Below are 24695 nucleotides of genomic sequence, written 5' to 3'. Positions count from 1 at the left end.
CTGGATCTGATCATGAGAATGGATCACATAATCCAAACTGGGGGACACTTTGCATAACTGGCCTGTACTCTTCCCTGGTGGCTCAGACAGTAAAGAATCCACCTGCAATGCAGGAGACCTGGGTTCAGTCCCTGGGTTGGGAAGATCCCCTGGAGAAGGGCATGGCAACCAACTCCGGTACTGTTGCCTAGAGAATCCCCATGGGCAGAGGAGCCTGGCAGGCTACAATCCATGGGGTAACAAAGAGTCGAACATGACTGAGTGACTAAGCACACACACAGCACATACTCTTCAAAGGGCTTTCCTGGTAGCTCAGCTGGTCAAGAATCCACCTGCAATGCAGAGACCCTGGTTCGATTCCTAAGTCAGGAAGATCCCCTGGAGAAGGGATAGGCTACCCACCCCAGTATTATTGGTCTTCCCTGGTGGCCCAGATAGTAAAGAATCTGCCTACAATGTGGGAGACCTAGGTTCAATCCAGTCCATGGGGTCACAGTGTCAGACATGACTGAGCAACTAAGCACAGCACAGCATACTCTTCAAAACTGTCAGAATTGTAAAAGATTTTTTAAAATTGTTACTGGAGTATAGTTGATCCACAACATTATTTTAGTTTCAGGTATACAGCAAAGTGAATCTGTTATACATATACATATATCCACTGTTTTTTAGATTCTGTTCCCATATGGGACATTACAGAGTATTGAGTAGAGCTCCCTGTGCTATATTCCTATTAGTTATCTATTTTATGTGTAGTAGTGTGTATGTGTCAACCTCATTCTTCTCATTTATCCCTCCCTCCCTTACCCCCTTGTAACCTTAAGATTATTCTCTACAGCTGTAACTCTATTTCTGTTTTGTAGGTAAATTCATTTGTACCCTTTTTTTTAGATTCCACATATAAACAATATCATATTTGTCTTTCTCTGTCTGACTTACTTCACTCAATATGATAATCTCTAGGTTCATCAGTGTTGCTGCAAATGGCATTATTTCACTCTTTTTACAGCTGAGTAATATTCCATTATATATATATATGTGTGTGTGTGTACCATTTATGGCTAAGTAATACATGCAAAATCCTACTGTATAGCACAGGGAACTACATTCAATATCCTGTGATAAACCATAATGGAAAAGAATATGAAAAAGAAAGTATGTGTATATATATATATGTATAACTGAGTCACTTTGCTGTACAGCAGTAATTAATACATTGTAATACAATTATACTTCAATAAAAAATAAATTTAAGAAAAAAGAAAGAAGTATGGAGATAAAGAAAATGGTCAGGAAAGTGGTGTGAAAAGCTAAATTCTCATTTATCCTAACAGGAAGTTAATAAAAAATGTCTAAAATTAATAAATCAAGAAATTAACGGTATGAAAGTGAAAGTGAAGTCGCTCAGTCGTGTGTGACTGTAGCAGCCCCATGGACTGCAGCCTACCAGGTTCCTCCATCCATGGGATTTTCCAGGCAAGAGTACTGGAGTGGGGTGCCATTGCCTTCTCTGAATGGTATGAAGTATATTATTAAAAAATACAGTGATATATACCAGAAGAAATAGCTGAAAGTCGAAAGCACTCATCTCTGAGGAGCAGCAATGCAGGTGGGAAACAATTATATTTTCATTTTTAAGCTTTTGAGTAATAACTGAATTTTTAACTAAGCATATATTATTTTAAATTTAACTATATTAAATTAATAACTACATTACTTTTAAATATTAAAAAATTAATAATCAGTTCTTTTTTTAATATAAATTTATTGACTTTAATTGGAGGCTTATTACCTTACAATATTGTATTGGTTTTGACATAAAGGAGAAACATATCCAAAAACAGCTGGCTAATAGGAAGAAGATGGAATTAAACATTTATTAAAAGTACCAAAGTACAGACCCATTTCAAGTAAGAATTAACAGACCCACATTTCTCAATAGTCCCTAAGCAACAGTCGATCACAGCACAGAACAGCTATTCACTTACATAAAGAAATAACATCAAAACAAGCTAAACTGTTTTTAGTCTACTCTAACAGGGCAAGGAAGATTGATGCATTTTGGAAACATTGTCATGCAAAAATGGCTAAATAGTAGCGATTTAGCACCTAAAGGGAGTAAGCTTTGGATATCTATAACATCAACATGTTGGTTCTCGGATGGTGTCAGATAAATGAGTTTAAGCAAGAAAGTTGATTGCTAGAAAAATTATAGATTACGCATTAGGATTAGAGAGAACCATCAATTTCAGATTTTTGTCTTCATTTCAAGGGCCATCAAACCATTTTTCTTTAGACTGCCTGGGCTGGTTTGGGCCAAGATCTAGTCAATATGTAGTCTGCCAGGGATGTAGGTAAATAAGATAGAGGGACAAAGAAAAACTGAGCATCCCAGCCAGCTGAGTATCGAGTGCGGGGATGCACAGATGTCAGAGCGTGTTCCATGCAGTCGGTGACCAGGTTTAGGTTTGTGCTACAACTCAGCAGCCCTTGTTTCATGAGATCGTGATCTGTAAACAAAATGAAAAATGGTGGTTAGCAATCATTGTTTAGGGATTCCCTGGTGGCTCAGACGGTAAAGAGTCTGCCTACAATTCCTGAGACCTGGGTTCGATCCTTGAGTTGCGCAGATCCCCGGAGAAGGAAATGGCAACCCACTCCAGTATTCTTGTCTGGAAAATCCCATGGACAGAGGAACCTGGCAGGCTACAGTCCGTGGGGTCACAAAGAGTCGGACACAACTGAGCAACTTCACTTTCACTTTCAACTTATTGTTTATATTTCTAAGATCCTGTTGCACGAGGTCACAGAGATGTAACTACATTTCAGTTCCACAAGAATTAGGCCTATCAGACCTATGCTTCCCAGTATAACAGCCACTAGCCACATGTAGCTAATGAGCACATAAAACATAGCTAGTATGACTGAAAACTGAATTTTAAAATTTAATTAATTTTAAAGCTCAATTCTGTTATTGGAAAATTTTAAATATGTTTGGAACAATATAGATATGTGAATCTACTTTTCAATTGGAAATTTTTTAGCCTCTTTATTGAGATAATTCACATTTGTAAAAATCATCCATTTCAAGTATACAAATCAGGGCTTCCCTGATGGTCCAGTGGTTAAGAATTCAGTTTGCTTGGATCCCTGGTCCAGGCAGATCCCACATGCCACAGGTAACTAAGCCTGGCCACCACAAGCACTGAGCCTGTGCTCTGGAGCTGGCAAGGCACAACTACTGAAGCCTGTGCGCCTACAGTCCATGCTCTGCAACAGAAGAAACCATGGCAATGAGAAGCCCACAGCACCCCAACCAGAAAGTAGCCCCTGCTCACCACTAAAGAGAAAGCCCATGCACAGCAAAGAAGACCCAGTACAACCAAAATAAATAAGTAGATAAAAATTTTTTTAAATCAAGTATACAAATCAGGGAGTTCCCTGGTTATCAGTGGTTAGGATTCAGTGCTTTCACTGCTGTAACTTGGCTTCAGTCCCTGGTTAGGGAATTGACATCCCACAAGCCAAGTGACATAATCAAATAATAATAATAAATAAAAATAAAATAAAATATACAAATCAATGACTTTTAGTTTATCCAGAATTATGCAACCATCACCACAGTCTAAGTTTTAAATATTTTCATCATCCCAAAAAGAAACCTTATACCCATTAGCAATCACTCTCCCATTTCCTGACAACCCACACTTGCCCTAGGCAAGTCTGTCTCTACAGATTGCCTTTTATGGATATTTCATATAAATAGAATTACAGATCATGGTCTTTTGTGATTGGCTCCTTTCAGGGAGCAAAGTGTTCTCACAGTTCATCCATGTTGTAGCATGTATCAGTACTTCATTTTTTTTATTGCCAAGTAATATTCCATTGTATGGCTATATCACATTTTGTTTATCCATTCAACAGTTGATGGACATTTGAGTTGTTTCCACTCTGGGGCTATTATAAATAATGCTTCTGGCAACTATCAGTTGTATTAATCCAAATATAGAAGTACTTCCTAGGGAAATTTAGTATCCCAGTTGAGATGTGGAGAAGGCAATGGCACCCCACTCCAGTACTCTTGCCTGGAAAATCCCATGGACAGAGGAGCCTGGTGGGCTGCAGTCCATGAGGTCACTAAGAGTCGGACACGACTGAAGCGACTTAGCAGCAGCAGCAGCAGCAGTTGAGATGTGCTGTAAATGTAAACTACACATCAATTTTCAAAGACTAATAGGGAAAAAATATAAAATATCTTATCAATAACCTTTATATTGATAATAAATGTTAAACGATAGTATTTTGGATATATATGTGGGATTAAGTGCCAAAGAATTGATGCTTTTGAACTGTGGTGTTGGAGAAGACTCTTGAGAGTCCCTTGGACTGCAAGGAGATCCAACCAGTCCATTCTAAAGGAGATCAGCCCTGGGTGTTCTTTGGAAGGAATGATGCTAAAGCTGAAACTCCAGTACTTTGGCTACCTCATGCGAAGAGTTGACTCATTGGAAAAGACTCTGATGCTGGGAGGGACTGGGGGCAGGAGGAGAAGGGGACGACAGAGGATGAGATGGCTGGATGGCATCACCAACTCGATGGACATGAGTTTGAGTGAACTCCAGGAGATGGTGATGGACAGGGAGGCCTGGCGTGCTGCGATTCATGGGGTCTCAGAGTCGGACGCAACTGAGCAACTGAACTGAACTGAACTGAAAGTAAAATGTATTAAAATTAATTTAACCTGTTTTTTTTTCTTTTTAAAAAGTATCTACTGGGAAATATGAGATTATATATATGGTTCTCATATATCTATTGGATAGCACTGATCTAAATTATTCTGATCTAGGGACAAATAAATGAACAATTTCAACTCCTTTAAATCATTAAATACATATATACCTCCTTTTACATAAAGCCACTTCTTAGTAAATTCTCTTGTCCTTTGATTTCTATTGTCAAATATATGTACCCACAAGGGGAGACAAATTCTCTAATAGTTTAAAACTTTAGGTAGAGAAGAGCTCAGAAGAGTAGCTGGCCGCCTGACTTGTTAGGAATTGTAGTTCCCTAGCTTTGTATTCTGAGAGGCTCAGGAAGTTTTCTATCAGTCTTTCCTTGATCCAATTTCTCTCCCCTCTGTGGATAGTCACCCCCCTAAGCCTAATGTACCCAGAAGACAGGGCTGGAGGTCAGGAGTCTTCCATGTGCACATTCCCCTTCTACTTTCTCTGTACTGAGCTATCACCCAAAGTCAAGGCCAGGGCTACTGCTACCTGCCATGGGGCCTTTTTGTGAATGGGAAAAGAGAGCTGCTCCCTTTGGCCTTGGCAAGCTGCTAAATTCTTTATGTGAAAAAAAAAGTACCCCTTCCCCAGGAGCAATTCCCTGGTGGCTCTGATGGTAAAGCGTCTGCCCGCAATGTGGGAGACCCGGGTTCGATCCCTGGGTTGGGAAGATCCCCTGGAGAAGAATATGGCAACCCACTCCAGTACTCTTGCCTAGAAAATTCCATGGATGGAGGAGCCTAGTGGGCTACAGTCCATGGGGTCACAAAGAGTCGGACACAACTTCACGACTTCCCCAGGAAGGTGCACCCCACACTAGTGTGCATGACTTTCTTCTACTTAGAGGACTTCTTTAAGCCCTCCCTCTTCCCCCAAAACTGATCCTCCTCCATGCCATGAAATTGAACCTTCTCACTCCTGCAAGACTCCCACGGCCTGCACATGAGGTCCAACCTCTGGGAATGGCCGACAGTGCCCTGCAAATCCTGTCCTAATCCACTTACCTCGCCCCAACTATATGCACCCTCCCTCCTCTCATAATAAAATGTGGAGTTTGTGGCTAGGCTGTTACCCAAAGAGTAGATAATACTGAATGCTCAACTAAGCAGGCCTCCCACACTAGCCCCTTCAAACTGTGAAGGGGCACCCCCTCACAAAATCCAGAGGCTCCATGTTTCCAACCACATAATACCTCCCTGGTGCTCAGGTGTCCAGGCCCATATGTGACACGGCAGGGCAAGCTCTGGCCTGAGGCTGCTTGTATGGCCTCTTCTTCAGCCACAACAGCCATCACCACACCAACTATGAAGGCACTGGGACCTTCCTGAATCTTCCCTCTTGTCTTGGGAAGGCTTTATTGAAGGTGATTTATTCTTAGAAGATCTCCTAATCTCTCTCTACCAACCGCCTTTGCCCTTTTCATGCAAGATTATCCATCATGCCATTAAAAGAAAAGCTCACAGGCATCAAAAAACTTCTGTCCATAGGTCTCCTTAATATGCGTAGGTGCTTCTTTCCAGGTTTGTTTCATTATCTCTGAGAACTTCTGACAATCTGTCATTGCTGTTCTGAAGTAGCCAGGTTCAACCATACTGACTTTCACCCCAAAATGTTGAAGCTCACGCCTAGGGGAAAAAAAACCCTCAAGTTAACTCCTCTGATTGAAAGATACCACAATTTCAATGTTTTCAGGGAGAAAACAAAACAAAATAGTTATAAAAACACCTTTACTGAATATTTTAAAAGATAAAGAAATGGAGGGGAACAAAATAAAATTTTACACATCCCTAGGTGCAATAATTGGGATATGATTATACGAACTACCATAACCGTTCAACTCCACATCCATTTATTTAACAGAGTTGTTCACTTTCAACCATGTGCTATACACTGGAAAAATGAAGAATACAAGGAATAATAAGGAAAATTAATGTTTTTATGGTATCTACTGGGCTAAGTGTTTTGCATGCACAATCTCAGTAAATTAAGACTCTGCTCACCACCCCTGAAAAACCCACAGTGAGTGAATCTGATAAATAAGCAAATAATTGCAATACAAGTCAAAAGAATTATAAAGGCAAGGTATTCAGGGGGCTACATAAGTAGAAAAGAGGATGTAGATTTTCTGAGGGAGTCAAAGAAGGCTTCAATAAGGAAAAAATGTTTCAGTTGAGCCTCCAAGGATAAAGAGGAAATTTCCAACTGAAGAAAGAGTAGAGTGGAATACCATACTGATGGAATTGCACACACGGAAGCAAGGGGCTGTGAAAAATTACCGTGTGTTCAAAGACTGCAAGAGACCATTAGTGGAATATGATGTGGGCATTAAACTGACAAGTCACTGGTCACTCCAGAATATTCGGGTTAGTTCAAAAAACATTTTCGAAAGTATTCATCAGGGGGCCGTGTATATATCAGGCACTATGCAAAGTGCTGCCTTCACCACGTGAAGTAAGACGGCATTGTGCACCCTGTGAGGTATTCTTTCAGTACTCCGGGAGTGATGAGGGCTGCTCCCTGCTCTAGAGGTTGGAGCGCCTTGCTAGAGAAGATGAAGCCCAAGCTAATGTCAAGGAGAAAAGTTTGGAGCAGTGTTTCATAAGAATATAAAACACAAAGCATCGTGATCCTCTAAAGGAATGAATGGTTCCCAAAGTGTGGACCCCAGATCAATAGCATCAGCATCTGGGAACTTGCTAGAATGCAGATTACTGAGCCCAAGTCTAAATTTACTAAATCAGAAACTCTGGGGGTAAGAACCAACAATCTGTCCAAAGTAGCCTTCCAGATGACTCTGAGGCATGCTAAAAGTTAAGAACCACTGCTCTAAAGGAAAACCCTCCCTTATCAAACCAAAGCCTAAAACCTTTCAAGTTAAAGCTTCAGAAAATGATTCTCCAGGTACCTGTGTGTATTGGAGCAGAAGGAGGGGCTAGGCAAGCCAGGGGTGCTTTGGCCCTTTGCATTTCACTTCCCCTTGCAGCTTTCTCATACATTCCCCACACACCACATCTGCATCTCCTTTAAAACTCTAACTCAAATGAGGGACAAAACTTCCTTTTTCTGTTTATCCTTAGCATAATTAAGGCAAACCGGAATTTCCTACAGGAACTAAATAATGATTTAAAGGTTGGAAGGGCATGTCTTTGCTCTTGGCCTGGGAGTCCAAGAGGCATGAGCGGTGGTAAATCAGCAGGCAGTGGCCCCATGGAGGTGGCCAAAATGTTGGATAGGCAGGAAGCCAGGAAAGATGCCTGCCATATAGTAACAACTCATGTAATGTCCTTGGTTATTTCCCTACTCCTTTCCTAAGCAGATAATATGATATGCACATTGTATTAGATATATACCAGTCATGGCATGTGGTAAGTTAAATAATGACTCCCAAGCATATCAGGTCCTAATCCCTGAAACCTGTAAATGTTACCTTATGTGGCAAAGACTTTGCAAGTTTGATTGGGTTAAGGATCTTAAGCTAGGGAGACTGTGCCAGGTGATCTGGGTGCATCCTAAATGCAATCACAACTGTCCTTATAAGAGAGGCATAGGTAGATCCAAAGACCAACAGAGGAAGAGAAGGCAAAGTGACCATAAAGGCAGAGGTTGATGTGGCCACAAGCCAAGGAATTCCAGCAGCCACCAGAAGCAGGAGGCAAGTAACAGATTCTCTCCTAGAGCCTTCAGAAGAACATGGCCCTGCCAACAACTGACTTTGGCCCAGTGATGCTGATTTCAGACTTCTGGACTCCAGAACTGTGAGAGAATAAATGTGTGCTGTTGTAAGACAGGGAGAAGGCAATGGCACCCCACTCCAGTACTCTTGCCTGGAAAATCCCAGGGATGGAGGAGCCTGGTGGGCTGCAGTCCATGGGGTCGCTAAGAGTCAGACACGACTGAGCAACTTCACTTTCACTTTTCACTTTCATGCCCTGGAGAAGGAAATGGCAACCCACTCCGGTGTTCTGGCCTGGAGAATCCCAGGGATGGGGGAGCCTGGTGGGCTGCAGTCCATGGGGTCGCACAGAGTCGGACACGACTGAAGTGACTTAGCAGTAGCAGTTGTAAGACACCGTGCACCATAAATTACTTGTGGAAACTTATTACAACTGCCATAGGAAGTTAATTCATGATGTTTGTAATATTCATAGCTTGTTTCTAAGAGAAACTGCCCCTAGAGTCAGCCTGTGCTAAAGGAGAGTCTGTGCAGCACTATTCTGTACCGTGTGACTGCATCCTCATGTCTACAGCTGGCATGACCAGGAAGGGTCCTTAATGGGAGAAGAGCCCTTCTTAGGACTGGACAGTGACTCAGCCTGTTATTACCAAGATGGCCATGGCAAATTACTGAACCTTTGTGCCTCAGTTTCCCTAGACATATAATCAGGATAAAAATAATTTCTTCCTCACTGGGTTGCTATGAAAATTAAATGATTTATTAGATGTAAAATACTCACAGCAGTGCCTAACAGATAGTAAGTGCAAAAAAAATCACATCATGCAGTGTCATACAGAATACCCAAAAAAATGATCTCAGGCCCAACAGGATTCTCTGTCTCAGAAATTAAAATATGAAGGAAGCTATAAAAAGAAAGAACCGCTGATAGAGGAGCAGGAAGCTGAAGTGAGGTATTTTAAAAAGCCAGGAGGTAGAGGCAGGGCCATTAGAGGGTTGTGGCAAACTAAAGTTATAAGAAAAAAAAGAAACCATTAGATAAAGAGAAGATATACAGAATAAAGGGATGAAATAAGTTAACTGCAAGCAGATGAGCACCAGAAAGGGTTGCTGTGAAGAGATAAGGACAGGAGGAAAGAGGACAGTCATCCTCTCTTCAGAAAGAAAATTTTACCAAGGATATATCTTGAGAGTTAAAATGTGGTGTGGTGACAGGAGACAAAGATTTCGGTCAAAACACGGCTCTGCTAAATCATCGTTGTTGCAGGTGAACTTTGAATAGATACCAAATCTGAGCCTCAGCTTTCTGTATGAAACAGACTAGCAATAATATCTAGTAAACAATAATATTTGATTATTATCTAATATCTAGTAAACATATCAGATTTTGGAAGTGATGAAATAAAATAACGTACGTGAAAGTGCCTAGTGACTAGGAGGTAGTGGTGACTAAGACATATCTAAGTGCTCAGTGGTTGCTTTTGATTGTTTGGGGGTTTCTTTGCCACTTTATTTTTTTAATTGAGGGATAATTGCTTTACAGAATTTTGTGGTTTTCTGTCATCCATCGAAAAGAATCAGCCGTGTCCCCTCCTTCCCACACCTCCCTCCCATCTCCCTCCCCATCCCACTCTCCTAGATTATTTTTAACTTTAGAGTCTCACCTCAGAATATCTGAGAAGGCTTCCACTCCATACTTGGAACAACTGTAGACTGCTCCAAAGAAAGCAATTCTTCCCAGAATGCTGGAGACATTGACAATTCTCCCCTGTGCTCTCCTGATCAGGGGAAGCATGCTCAGGGTCACCTCTATCACACCAATGAGGTTCACCCTAAGGGTATCCCTGTAGGTCTCAATCTTTATCCACTCAGCATAGCCATGTGAGTGAAAAATGCCTGCATTGTTGACCAGACCCCAGAGCCCTAAAACAATAAAAATCAAAGCAGGAGTTTAGTTTCAGACAAAAATGACAGACTTCTACCTTGATCAATCTTTCTGTTGAAAACAGCTAAAAATGCTAGACAAAATATACTTTTTCAATCTTAAACAAATGAAAACATGTATTTTCAATCTTAAACACATCTATCAGTAAGAAAATAAAAGAAGGTCAAGCCAAAAACAAAGAGAAGGCAGGAATCCAGGGAGGATAAACAGAACCTTAATGATAGCTTTTGATTTGAGGGAACTTGCCAAACAGTGTGAATTGAACTTCAGTATTTATAGCATCAAAAAATATACACAATTAGAAGATATGAAGTCCAAGGCCCACTAAGGTAGGGAGTCTAGTAAAAAGACACTTTCTGGATTAAATGGCTATATTATCACTTTAAGGGTGAAACAGAAAGTACTTCCAAAGGACTGAATGTATAACTTCCTGTCTTGAGCTCTGGGATTGGAGGGAGAAGAGAAGAATCAGTCTCAAGGACCAAAATGAAAAGCAGATTTGGTGAAGATGAGACAATAAGAGTTCTCCTTTAGATTTTGGTGAGTTTGAGCTTCCAGTAGAATTTCCAGTTGAGAAAACCAGCAAGTAGTTGGAAATTCAGGTGTGATGAACAAGAAATAATTTAGAAATCAAGGGCATAAAGGTAATAGATTAAACTATGTGTAAATGAGATCCATTCAACACTTGTTGAGCCCTTAACATGTATCAGACAATGTGTTAGAAACTGGGAATACAGTGATGGTTAAGAGATATCCATGTCCTTGAGCACACTCGCTAACAGGTGGGAAAACATTAACAATAATAATAACAATACAGTAGAAATAAACCAGTATATACAGCACAGAGGCTATAACTAACCATAACTTCTGACTCTGGAGTCAAGAACATCCTCAGGTAGGAGTAATATTTTAAAATCAGTTTTCTAATTTAAAGTAAATTAAAAAAAATAAACATTCTTCAATCCAAAAAAAAAATTGTATTACTATTTTAGAACTCATTGGATGAATAGATACCTAGGAGGTCCAATTATCAGGACCTAAAGAATCATAAAACAAGTAGAGAAAGAAGAAGGGGATCAAAGAGGATTTGGATAATATCCAGAGAAAATGAACTTTAGAAAAGTGGATTTATCCATAATTGCCAAAAAATTTAAAACAACCAAGATGTCCTTCAGTAAGCAAATGGATAAACAAACTGCAGTACATATAGTGGAATATTATTCAGTAATAAAATTAAATGAGTACTCAGTTCAGTTCAGTTCAGTCGCTCAGTTGTGTCTGACTCTTTGCAACCCCATGAATCGCAGCACGTAGGCCTCCCTGTCCATCACCAACTCCCGGAGTTCACCCAGACCCACGTCCATCGAGTCAGTGATGCCATCCAGCCATCTCATCCTCTGTCGTCCCCTTCTCCTCCTGCCCCCAATCCCTCCCAGCATCTGAGTCTTTTCCAATGAGTCAACTCTTCGCATGAGGTGGCCAAAGTACTGGAGTTTCAGCTTTAGCATCATTCCCTCCAAAGAAATCCCAGGGCTGATCTCCTTCAGAATGGACTGGTTGGCACGGAGGGACCTTAAGTGCACATTGTTAAATGAAAGAAGCCAGTCTAAAAAGCTACATCCAATATGATTCCAATTGCATGACATCTGAGAAAAGGCAAAACTATGGAAAGAGTGGGGACAACAGAGGACGAGATGGTTGGATGGCATTGCTGAGTTTGAACAAGCTCCAGGAGATGGTGAAGGACAGGGAAGCCTGGTGTGCTGAAATCCATGGGGTCGCAAAGAGTTAGACACAAATGAGTAACTGCACAACAAGATGGAAAGAGTAAAAGGCTGCACAGTTGCCAGGATTTGGGAGGAGGTGGGGAGAGCAGAGGAGATGAATAGGTGGAGCCAAAGGATTTTTAGGGCACTGAAAGTATTCTGCATCATATTATAACGGTAAATACAGGATATTTTACATTTGGCAAAACCTATAGAACCATACAACACAAAGTGGATCCTAATGTAAACTATAGACTTTCATTAATGCTAATGTATCAATATCAGTTTATCAATGTAATAAATGTACCACACCAATGCAAGATGTTACTAATAGGAGAAACTATAAGAGGGGGGTTGCATGTGGGAACTCTGTGCTTTCCAACTTTTCTGTAAATCTATCACTGCTCTAAGGAATACAGCCTATTAATTAGAAAAAATAAAATGAAAACTTGTTTTAAAAAAAGAATAGACGATCAAAGGCTGGCTTCAAGGAAGGGAAGAAGAAGCAGATCCTTAAGAACCCCTTGAAAATTCTTCAAACATAAAGAATTGTGAAGAAAAGGATTGTGGTTGTAAATACTTCATTTGCAAGGTGAGATAATAGCCTTGAAATCTGAAATCTACTGGGTTCGTTTTTCAATACAAACATTGTTAAGGAAAAAAACACACTGCCAAAGATCACAACTGTCTTTCAAATGACAAAGCCAGTCTTTCAAGCCCTGCTTTTGAGATTATATATGTGTAATATATATGCACATAAAATGTTAACATCTTCACGCCTGAGTAAATGAAAGGAGAAAAAACTTGCCCATACCTCTGTCCCCAACACGCTCCTTCACCCACTCAGTGGCCACAGCGATGCTCTCTGTCTTGGTGACGTCCAGAATCACTGTCTGCAGCCTGTCTGATGTCTGGTTCCTCAGCTGCTCGGCCCCCTGCTCCGTCAGACACCCAGCCAGGACCCTCAAGCCTCGCAGGTCCAGCTGCCTGGCCAGCTGGTTCCCAAAGCCCGAGTCACAGCCCGTGATGAAGACAAACTTGTCCCGGAGGTGGCTCACCACCTGCCTCTCTCGGTACCAGCGCAGGAGGTAGTACAGGCCCACGAGGACTGCCAGGTACAGCCACATGGTGAGAGGACCTCCTTCAAAAGAAAAAGAACAGCTTTAATTTTATTCCTTCCTTTTTTCTTTAACCAGTATTTACTATGTGCCAACCACTGCACTATGTGCTAGGACTCTGTACTAACTAACACATGGTCCTACCCTCTAGCCACAGTCTAGAGAGGGGAGTCAGGGAAGTAACCAAACAACTGCATTGCAATGTGGTAGGTGCCAAACAGAAGTATACACAGTCTGATGGAGCTATAAAGGAGAGTGACCCACTACCTGCTAAGTTAGACCTAGCTTCACAGAGGCGATGATTTTTGAAATACTTCTAATAAAATAGTTAAAGAGTTCAAAAAGTGGATACGGATGAAATGACATTCCAGGCAGCAATAATGTGTACATGAATGGAGGGGTGAGCAGCATAAAACTTCCTGATACCTACAAGCAGTTCAGGTGATGTAGAAAGCATATGGAAGAAATGGAAGGTGAAGTGGTGAAGGGTCAGACCAGGAGGGGTACTGTAAACTACACTAAGGAATCTGGATGTATGTTATAGGCAACAAGGGTGTGCCATTAGAAGGTATTAAACTGAAGGCTGAGATGGCCAGATTTAGCTTTAAAAAGATCTGTCTCACAGTGGGAATGAAGGATGGTTTAAACAGGGGTGTGATGAAGGCAAAGAGATTAGTTAAGAGATCCAACAGTTTGGTGAGACATTGCAGCCAAAGCAGTTTGGAAATATAGAACAATCATATGCATTGTTGAAATGAATGTTCAGAGATGCCTACACTTCTATACATAGTTCTAGAGAAATATCCACCTTTTGGGGGCAATCTGTAGTTTCTGGCTGAACTAACATATGACTCATAAAGTCATGTGCATGCTCAGTCACTCAGTCGTTTCCGACTCTATGCAATCCCATGGACTGAAGCCACCAAGCTCTTCTGTCCATGGGATTTCCCAGGCAGGAGTGGGTTGCCATTTCCTTCTCCAGGGAATCTTCCCAGCCCAAGGATCAAACTCAAATCTCCTGAATCTCCTGTGTCTCCTGCCTTGGCAGGTGGATTCTTTAACACAGAGCCACCTGGGAAATCATAGATAGAGGTCAAAGATGGGTGTAGGGGCTTCCCTGGTGGTCTAGTGGTTGAGAATCACTTTGTAGTGTAGAAGATACCAGTTGGATCCCTGGCCTGAGAAGACCCCACGTGCCATGGGGCAACTAAGCATGAGCACCACAACTTATAAGCCTGTGTTCTAGAACCTGAGAACCGCAAGTACTGAGCCCATGTGAAGCCTGCATGCCTGGAGCCCATGCTCCACAAGAAGAGAAGCCACCATAGGTAGAAACCCATGTGCCATAACCAGAGAGTAAGCCCCCACTCACCGCAACTAGAGAAAGCCCAAGTGCAGCAACGAAGACCCAGATCAGCCATAAGTAAAGTTTTTTTTTTTTTAATAGATGGGTTTGGACCCACTAGGACATCACAAGGCTTACACAATGCCTACCTTAGCTTGGCTTTAAGGTCTCCCCAGTGCTCTGGTCCCAGATTTCTTTCTTAGCCTCCTCTTTGACCACCCTCTTGTACACCCTACTCTTTAGCTGTAATAAGCACCTTTCAATAACCCACACAGTGCAGGCTTTTCATGCCCCAATATACAATTCTGTCTATAATTCTTTCCCAGCTCTCATCCATTTGACAAATAATACTCATCTGTTAAGACTCCACTGAATCATTTTCATTCAATGACATCAATTCAACATCCACTACGAGTCAGACACAATGTTAAGCACTGATACACAAAAGTGAACAAAACAAGATTCCATTATGCATTGAATTCATGGTCTAAGTGTAAAGACTGACAAGAACACAGTGCGATATACAGTCATCCCTTGGTATCCATAAGGGGTTGGTCCCAGGACCCTTCACAAATACCAAAATCTGAGGATGTTCTGTCCCTTATGTAAAATGACATAGCATTTGCATATAACCTATGAATATCCTCTTTAAATCATCTCTAGATTACTTATCATACCTAATATAATGTAAATGATATGGAAATACGTGAAAATACAATGTAAATGCCTGTAATTAGTTGTAAATGTGGTGTAAATGCTATTTAAATAGTTGCTGGCATGAAGCAAATTCAAGTTTAGCTTTTTTGGAACTTTCCGGAAATTTTTTTCCTAATATTTTTAATCTGTGGTTGGTTGAATCTGCAGGTGCAAAACCAGTAGATATGGAGGGCCAACCATAATAGAAGTGAGGGCCAGATGCTGTTGGAGCATTCAGGAGAGGCTTCCAAGCCAGTCCAAGAACTGAGAGGTTTCCTAATGAGAATAAAATATAACTTGAGATCAAAAACATAATAAAATTATAGTAAGACCAGCTAACACTTACAAAGCACGTGCTGTAGTACATATAGGTCCTGTTATAAGCATTTCATATATATTAAGTCATTGACTTTTCATAACAGCCCATTAAGGTAAGTCCTATCAATATCCCTGTGTGTCAGTTCAGATGCCAAGACAGAAACAGACATGCAAGGCACTCACTGGGGGGAAATACCTGAAAAGACTAAAGGTAAAAAGCACAGGAGTGGGTGCCAATACAGGTCTGAAACAAGAAAGAGAAGGAAAGAAGGATTTAAAAAGAAGAAACTTAAACTGCAGTTCAGCCCTGAGAAAGTCTCAGCTAGGCCAACGAGGGTCCTTGAACAAAGACTGCCCAGTAGAGTTCTACATTGGGCTGAACTGGTTGGAACTTTCAGTTCCACTTCCTGACCTCCAGGAAGAGGAGAGGGGTTGGAGATTGAGTTTAATCAGTAATGGCCAATGATTTAAGGGGCGTCCCTGATAGCTCCGCTAGTAAAAAATTGGCCTGCAATGCAGGAGACCCTGGTTCGATTCCTAGGTTGGGAAGTTCCCTTGGAGAAGGGCATGGTAACCCACTTCAGTATTTTTGCCTGGAGAATCCCATGGACAGAGGAACCTGGTGGGCTGCAGTCCATGGAGTCACAAAGAGTCAGACACGACTGAGTGACTAAGCATGCAATGATTTAAATCAATTATGCCTATGTAATGAAGTCTCCACCAAAACCAAAAAGGATAGGGTTCAGAGAGCTTCCAGATGAACATTCGGAGATTCAGGGAAGGTGGCTTGGAGAGGGCACAGAAGTTCTGTGTCGTTTCCCCATGATGGTGGTTTAGTCACTAAGTCATGTCCAACTCTTGTGACCCCATGGACTGTAGCCTGACAGGTTCTTCTGTCCATGGGGTTCTTGACAAGAATACTGGAGTTGGTTGCCATTTCCTTCTCCAGGGGATCTTCCTGACCCAGGGATTGAACCCGAGTCTCTTGCATTGCAGGCAGATTATTTACCAAGTGAGCTACAAGGGAAGCCCAGACCTTGCCCTAAGCATGTCTTCCGTCTAGCTGCTCCTGAGTTATATCCTTTTATAATAAACCAGTCATCAGATAAGTAAAATGTCCCTCTGTAAGTTCTGTTAGCCACTATAGCAAATTAATCAAACCCAAGGATGGGGTTGCTGGATCTTTCAATCTACCGCCCATCAGAAGCACTGGTGATAATCTGGTGTCTGAAGTGAGGGGTGAAGAGAGTAGTAGGCTTGTAGGACTGAACCCTTAACCTGTGGAATCTAATGTTGTCTCCTTGTCGTTAGCGTCAGAACTGAGTTGAACTGTGAAACACCTAGCTGGTGTTGGAGAGAATCATTTTTTTATAATTAGGTCCAGAACTGTTGAGGTGAATAGAACTCGAGGAGCCAGTGAAGGGGAGAAAACAGTGGATAAAGACATTGATTTGTCCCTCCCTGCTCTTCTCTTTCTCTCCTTTTCCCTCCTCCCCCTGCCTCCGTATTCTCTCCCCTCCCCCAGGTTTTTTGTTCTCTCCAGTATGAGTCCTGTGTTCTCTAGCCAACTGCCTCTGTTCTGCCCAGTTGTCATTCTCTGGTGCACTGTACTAACAGAGCTTCATCCTGCCTGTTTATTGACTAAAAGGGTAATTTCCTGATGCCATTCAAAGATGAGAATCCATGTCCCCCGTGAGGAGGAAGCTTGGAACCCACAGCCTTTCTACATATTACTATTCAATCACCACATGTAAGACTAAACTTGAAAGAGAGATATGCCAGGCCAGGCAGAATCCCAAAACGTTAGCCAAAATTGAATGTGAATCAAAAGCCTTGAGGTGTTTTGACTATTTCAAATATCTATATCCCTTGGCCTGACCATTTTCTGAGGCTCTGTCCTGTCTTTCTAATTTCCTTAAGTACTCTTCAGCCAGATGTTGAGCCAGATAGTCAATATATCCAAGAGAGAACACATCATATTTTCTCCTAAAACTGTTTCTCCTCCAGGATTCCCAATTTCTATTTGTATTATTTTTAGTCTTAAGGCTCTGACACTTTCTCCTCATTGCCCCATGCATTCCCTCTAGAGATGAGGCAGTAGAGTCTAGCTCTCTAGTACCTGGAGCACCTGTCCCCTACCCTTCACTCCCATGGTCATATCCATTGTTCAAGCCTTCAACATTCAATACCCCTTGCTTGACCTATCGTAGAAGCCTTCTCACCATCCCCACAGTGTTAGTCCCTTCTCACCTCCACACAGTGCTGTCTGATAATTTTCCTCAAGCACAGCTCTGTTGATGTCCCTACTTGAAAAGCATGTACTGTGCTTAGTCACTCAGTCGTGTCCCACTCTTTGCAACCCCATGGGCTGTAGCCCGCCAGGCTCCTCTGTCCATGGGAATTCTCCAGGCAAGAATGCTAGAATGAGTTGCCATGCCCTTCTCCAGGGGATCTTCCCAACCCAGGAATTGAACTGGGATCTCCTTCATTGCAGGCAGATTCTTTATCAGCTGAGCTACTAGGGAAGCCCCACAGAAGAAACATATTCCAACATAATAAAGACCATATATGACAAGCCCACAGGCTTCCCAGGTGGGAAAACATAGGGAAACATGAGGAAAAATTCCTTGATGTTGACCTTGGCAATAATTTTTTTGGCTGTGAAACCAAAAGCAATAAAAGCAAAAATATGTGGGACTACATCAAACTAAAAAGTTTCTACACAGCCAAAGAAACAATCAACAAAATGAAAAGGCAACCTATAGAATGAGAGAAATATCTTCAAACTGTATATCTGATAAGGAGTTAACATCCAAAATATAGAAGGGACTCATAAAACTCAATAGCAAAATAAATCCAATTACGAAAGGGCTCCAGGAGTTGGTGATGGACAGGGAGGCCTGGCGTGCTGTGGTTCATGGGATCGCAAAGAATTGGACACGACTGAGTGACTGAACTGAGAGAGGACCTGCGTAGACATTTTTCCAAAGAAGTCATATAAACAGCCAACAGATACATGAAAAGAAGCTCAATATCACTAATCATCAGGAAAATGCAAATCAAAATCAGAATGATCACTTCATGTCTGTTAGAATGGCTGCTATCAAAAAGACAAGAGTTAACAAGTGTTTCCAAGGATAGGGGAAAAAAATCCACCTATGTCAACAGTCCCAAGGTTGAACAACTAGAACAACCTGAAGAGGTTGGGAGAAAGAAAGAGAAAGCCTAGGAGAAGTCTCAGGGCAGTACTGAAGGCAAGGCTCGCTTAGCAGGTGTCTTCACTGAGCCACCTCCTTGGACTGAAGACTCTCAAATGGAAACACGACTCTGTAGGTGTTACTTCTGAGCCTTTTCTTTACCAACAGCGAAGTCATTGGCCCATTCTGTCTTGGCAACTTCATCCTAAGACTATCTACAATGAACTGTAGAGCTCATCTGGCCATCCCCCAGCCTGAGATTTCCTTACTGCTCTCCCCACTTAGTAGAGTGAGCTTTTCTCTAAGGGAACGGTGTTTGTTTTTGTGGATGGGGCCATGTAAGCATGAAAGGAAAGGGAAAATATAGCAGAAGAGGAAAGAAAGGTAGAAAAAGGTGTGGGGAAGTAGAGGGTTCCAGGGGCTCCACGAGAAAGTAGAGATAGCTTAATCTCTGCCTAAGCACCCACCAGGATGTCCCTTCTTTGTCTCTCCCGCCATCATTAGTCTTCGGAGCCCATCCTCACCAGCCCAGGTCTTGTTCAGTGACAGGGCCCCAAGAAGGAAGCAGGAAGGTTTGGGGCCCCATGAACTGACCTCTCTGGATGCCTTGGAATCTGGGGTGAACTCAAGGTCACTAGCCACTGGTATGGATATTAGAAATATTAATATTGACTACTACCCCTGATTGGTTTCTCTAAAACCTGAAAATCCCAACAAAAACTAGCCATAATACTGTGTCATCTATCTCTCAGTACAGCAACCATAAAAACCTGACACAGGTGTGAAAATGAAAGGAAAAACCCAGGGAAAGTCCTAGGGAGGTTGGCAATCCTCAAGGTTAGGCTCGCTGCTAAACTGGGCTCCCCACCCAGTCACTGTACTTGGTGTGTGCCAAAGACTCTCACATCCAAACCTGGAGGTGTTTCAGGCTTCTGTAACTTTCCTCCTCAGCAACTATGCAGAGCAAGGGCTTCCCTGGTGGTCCAGTGGTTAAGATTCTGGCATTCCCAATGCAGAGGGCTCAGGTTCAATCCCTGGTCAGGGAACTAGATCCCACAGACCATAACTAAGAGCCCTGACACTACAATTAAAGACCTCATATACTACAATGAAGACCCAGTGCAGCTGAATTAAAAATATATACAGTGCAGAACACATTCCATTTCTCAGAACACTTTTTTTGGAGTCTGTTATACCAATGAGACCCTTGGCTAATACTCTGCCTACCTTTCCTTTTATTCCTTTCCAATCTGCATGAGTTCCCCTGACCTCAACCCTGATTTTGTGGATAGCATAGAAATATGAGCATGTATTCTGAAGTCAGATTACTTGGGTTCAAATCAGGCTTTACCATTTATTTGTGTAGCCTTGGGCAAGTGAATTAACCTCTCTACCTGTGTTGTTATCGTGCATGCTCAGACATGTCTGACTCTTTGCGACCCCATGGACTGTAGCCCGCCTTCCTTCTCCGTCCTGTGAGACTTTTCCAGGCAAGAACACTGGAGTGGGTTGTTATTTCCTCCTCCAGGGGATCTTCCTGACCCAGGAATCGAACCCCGGTCTGCTGCAACTCCTGCATTGCAGGCAGATTCTTTCCCCACTGCACCATTGGGGAAGCCCTCTACCTGTGTGCTCGTCTTCAAAATGGGAAAAGGACCCTTCAGTGATTTGTTGGGAGAGTTTAAGTGAGTTAACACATGTAAAGCACTATGTAATTTCTAGATATTATTAGGATTACTTTGGTGGTTGTTGTTTTATTATTGCCATTCTAGACTTTTATCCCTGAACCCTGCCTCTTCCTCCAGGTCTTCTCAGAATCACTTTTTCACAGTGTGTGCAACTCCAAGCATTGCAACATCCTTAGTCTTTTCTATATGCTTTTTATCACTACACTGGGCCATACTAGTTCACCTGACTTTCTTCAGTCTCAAGCAGAGGACCTGTCTCTCTGAAATATAGCACAAGGCAAAATAAGGAATAGCCTTTATTCTGTTCTTTTAAATCTTCAGACGTGGGTTTATCTATAAGGTTCAATCAGTCTAGTCACTGATCCTAAGAGTGAGTCTATCAACAACACACGGATTCATGGACTGATCCATTGTGACGTTCTTTGTTCTCACACTGGGCATACAAACTAGGTATTACTTGTAAAACAAAGAATGTTGCCCACTATCCAGTTCTACAAGGATCAAGTCATTAGCCTCTGCAGTCACTGACTGGCAGTACACTCCGAAAAGAATTCAGGATGAAGAATGTGATAAGGCATTTTATACTTTGAAAAAACAGATGCCTTAGTTCAAGATATCTCAGGTGGAAAAAAATTTAATGAACCCAGGTTTTTGCATCTTCTCATACAGAAAAAAAAGCACTAAGATCATTAACTGAGGACTTCCTTGGTGGTCCAGTGGTTAAGAATCTGCCTGCCAATGCCGGGGATACAGGTTTGATTTCTGGTCTGGGAAGATCCCACATGCCACAGGGGCAGCTAAACCCATGCGCCACAACTACTGAAGCCCACACATTCTAGGGCCTGAGAGCCCGTTCACCTTAGAATCCCTGCTCTGCAACGAGAAGCCACTACATTGAGAAGCCCATGCACCGTAACTAGAGAGCAGCCCCTGCTTGCCACAACTAGAGAAAGCCCACATGCAGCAATGAAGACTCAGTGCAGTTCAAATAAATACATAAATAAAATTTTAAATCTTTAATTCAGATATCTGATCCTGGTGGTACAGTGGATAAGAATCTGCCTACTAATGTAGGGGACATGGGTTCGATCTCTGGTCCAGGAAGTTTCCAGGTACAGCAGAGCAACTAAGCCTGTGCACCACAACTACTGAGCCTGCACTCTAGAGCCTGTGCTCCACAGTGAGAGAAGCCACCACAATCAGAAGCCTGAGCACCACAGTGAAGAGTAACTCCTGCTCACCATAACTTAGAGAAAAAAGAAAAAAAGCTTGAGCAAAGTAACAAAGACCCAGAACAGCCAAAAATAAAAACTTTTTAAAAGGAGTTCACAAGGACAATCAAACATTGCTATTGAACAAGTAAATATATTCAATTTGGAAAAAGCAATTTATCATTATCTACCAAAGATAATGATCCATCTTCCCTATACCCAAAGATTCCAGTTTAGGTATATAACAACAAAATATGTACACCATAAACATTACTTGTGATAGCCAAAAGCTGGAAACAACCCACACATGCACAAACAGTAGAATGGATAAATAAGTTGAGATATGTTCATGCAATGGAATGCTATACAGTGAAAAAAACAAACTATAGCTACACACAGTTACATGAATGAGTCTCACAAACATAACACTGTGACACAAAAGAACACATACTACATGATTCCATCTACACACAGTTTTAAAATACAAAACTAATCTATGCTGGGACTTCCTTGATGGTGCAGTGGCTAAAATTCCACACTCCCAGTGCAGGGGCCAAGGGTCAATCCTTGGTCAAGGAACTAGATCCCGATGCCACAACTAAGACCTGAAGAAACCAAATAAATAAAAATAAATATTTTTTAAAGCTATAAAATTTTTTTAAAATTAATCTATGTTGATATTAATACAAATCATATTACTGGTTACTTTGGGGGAGGAGGTAGGGTTCAACAAATGAGAACGGTATTAATGGATTATCTACCATGCTCATAATGTTCTATTACTTGACCTGTGTGGCTGTAACAGAAATGCAAATTTTGTGAAAATTCATTGAACTGTCACCTGTGTGTTTTCCACTCAAATTAGAAAAATTAAAATACCACCTTGGGGCTGGTGCACTGGGATGACCCAGAGGGATGGTATGGGGAGGGAGGTGGGAGGGGGTTTCAGGATGGGGAACACGTGTATACCCGTGGTGGATTCATGTTGATGTATGGCAAAACCAATACAATATTTTAAAGTAAAAAAAATAAATAAATAAAATAAAGGCTGAATAAAAAAAAAAAAAACCACCTTGATTAAAAAGAGAAGAAAAGAAACAGTCTGAAGAAAATCACTTCTGCATTTGTCATAAAATTCTTATCAAGAACACTATGCATCTATACACTGTGTAAGATCCCACATGATAAATCCTGTCATGCATTTAGTACCAGGAAAGATTTTGTCTTTTCTAAGTAAATAGTATACTACTGATTCTTTTTAAATTATCTAATTTTTCCATATTATCTTAGTACAGGCCAAATTTAATGTTCAGTCATAGTAATTCTATTAGTCCTCATAAATAGCATTTTCTTCTTCTTCTCTCTTCTCTTTCAACACGTTGATTTTCTTTCTCTTTTTATGTTTCCATTTGCATTTTAATAACTTTTTTTGTGTATGTGTCTTTTATTATAGATTACCTCAAACTCTTTTTGAAGATGCTACATTTGTCCAAGAATAAAATCTAATAGATTCGCCAACCTCAGTCTCATCCCAAAAGCTGACTCAATCCCTCAGCCAAGTGGGAAAAAAATTAGCAAATACTCCAGTAGTTGATGCCATGTACTGGCATATATATACACATATATCTATGTATAATATAATAGAATGTATATATACACATATACATAAATCATACTTCATTTCATATCAGTATATGAGATTCCACAAAGAGAAAGGACATATGTTACCTGAGAAATTTTTATTTGTGAATATACATCACATTTCACCTACCTTTGGAATTTCACTACTTCTCTGTTCTCCACAGGATTAGAAATGTAACGAGAGAAGGAATCATGGGACTATTGAACCCTTGTTTACTGGTCACATGGGTTAAAAAAGAGAAAGAAAAAAAATTTCACCACTCCCACTGCAAAGAGCTTGCTCATAGTAGGAAACGGGGGTAGGGTTAGGGCAGGACAGAACTAGATCACAGAGCTTCAGCAACACAACTCTCAGGGCTTAATTACATAAAGCTGCTTTTGCTTATCCAAAAGTTCATGAACTTACTCCACAGCTCCCAGCATTAACTAAAAAAGAGCTGGTTTTCCACACTGTCAAGATTCCCAGTTTACAGAGCATATCCAAGGGGTCTTATATGTAAGTATAAAATCACTGTCAACTTCTAAACAATATTTAAACTGCAAAAGAATAAAGATCAAAAAAGCAGAGAAAATCATCAGTTCAATTCAGTCACTCAGTTGTGTCCTACTCTTTGCGACCCCATGGAGTGCAGCATGCCGGCTTCCCTATCCATCACCAACACCCAGAGCTTGCTCAAACTCATGTCCATTGAGTCGGTGATGCCATCCAACCATCTCATCCTCTGTTGTCCCCTTTTCTTCCTGCCTTCAATCTTTACCAACACTAGGGTCTTTTCCAATGAGTCCGTTCTTCACATCAGGTAGCCAAAATGTTAGAGTTTCAGCTTCAGCATCAGAGAAAGCCATGGTGATGAATGTTCTTTCAGAAATCAAAGTTGAAAGGTCTTTTAAGAAAATTATAGACCACAATCAAGATCTTTCTCCAAACAGATTTTATTTCCAACCCAAAACACACACACACACACACACACACACACACTCACACCATTTGTTCAGGAAGAGTTTTCAGAGGACTTCATGAACCCCACTGAGCAAGGTCCCTTTCCTTTCCTGCACGCTGCCCATCCCAACCTTCTGCACCTCTTTCACAACACCACTCTCTCGTGGTCAGAGTTCAGGGTGCTTCACTTGCTTGTGCCCTGCCTACGTTCTCAACAGTGCCAGCCTTGTTCAGCTGCAGAATCAGACCTGTTACAGTCAAAAAAAAAAAAATTAAAAACAGAAAGCTCCCATTCTCTAATTTGGAGCCTCTGCTGGAGTCAGGGAATGCGGAAGCAGAGCCTGCTCTTAGACTGCCCACCTGAGATCAGTTT

At 41.5% G+C, this 24695-nt stretch overlaps 1 protein-coding gene and 1 non-coding gene across 2 annotated transcripts; one reads left to right on the top strand and one right to left on the bottom strand.

Annotated features, from left to right (window-relative positions):
* Nucleotides 1-1748: 1748 nt before the first annotated feature.
* Nucleotides 1749-23665, bottom strand: LOC102407967 (17-beta-hydroxysteroid dehydrogenase type 6). Its single transcript, XM_025283764.3, has 5 exons — nucleotides 23513-23665; nucleotides 12983-13309; nucleotides 10122-10380; nucleotides 6246-6409; nucleotides 1749-2510 (listed from the first exon to the last, which is right to left on the bottom strand). Exons 2-5 carry the CDS (start codon nucleotides 13293-13295, stop codon nucleotides 2293-2295), a joined length of 954 nt encoding a protein of 317 aa, XP_025139549.3. The 5' UTR covers nucleotides 13296-13309; nucleotides 23513-23665; the 3' UTR covers nucleotides 1749-2292.
* TRNAG-CCC lies at nucleotides 19815-19888 on the top strand. The gene has a single exon. It is a non-coding gene; the product is annotated as a tRNA-Gly (tRNA).
* Nucleotides 23666-24695: the final 1030 nt, after the last annotated feature.

Source organism: Bubalus bubalis, chromosome 4 (genome assembly GCF_019923935.1).
Source record: "Bubalus bubalis isolate 160015118507 breed Murrah chromosome 4, NDDB_SH_1, whole genome shotgun sequence".
Classification (NCBI taxonomy): domain Eukaryota; kingdom Metazoa; phylum Chordata; class Mammalia; order Artiodactyla; family Bovidae; genus Bubalus; species Bubalus bubalis.
The sequence above is the reverse complement of the archived record's forward strand: the minus strand, read 5'-3'. Positions and strand labels throughout refer to the sequence as shown.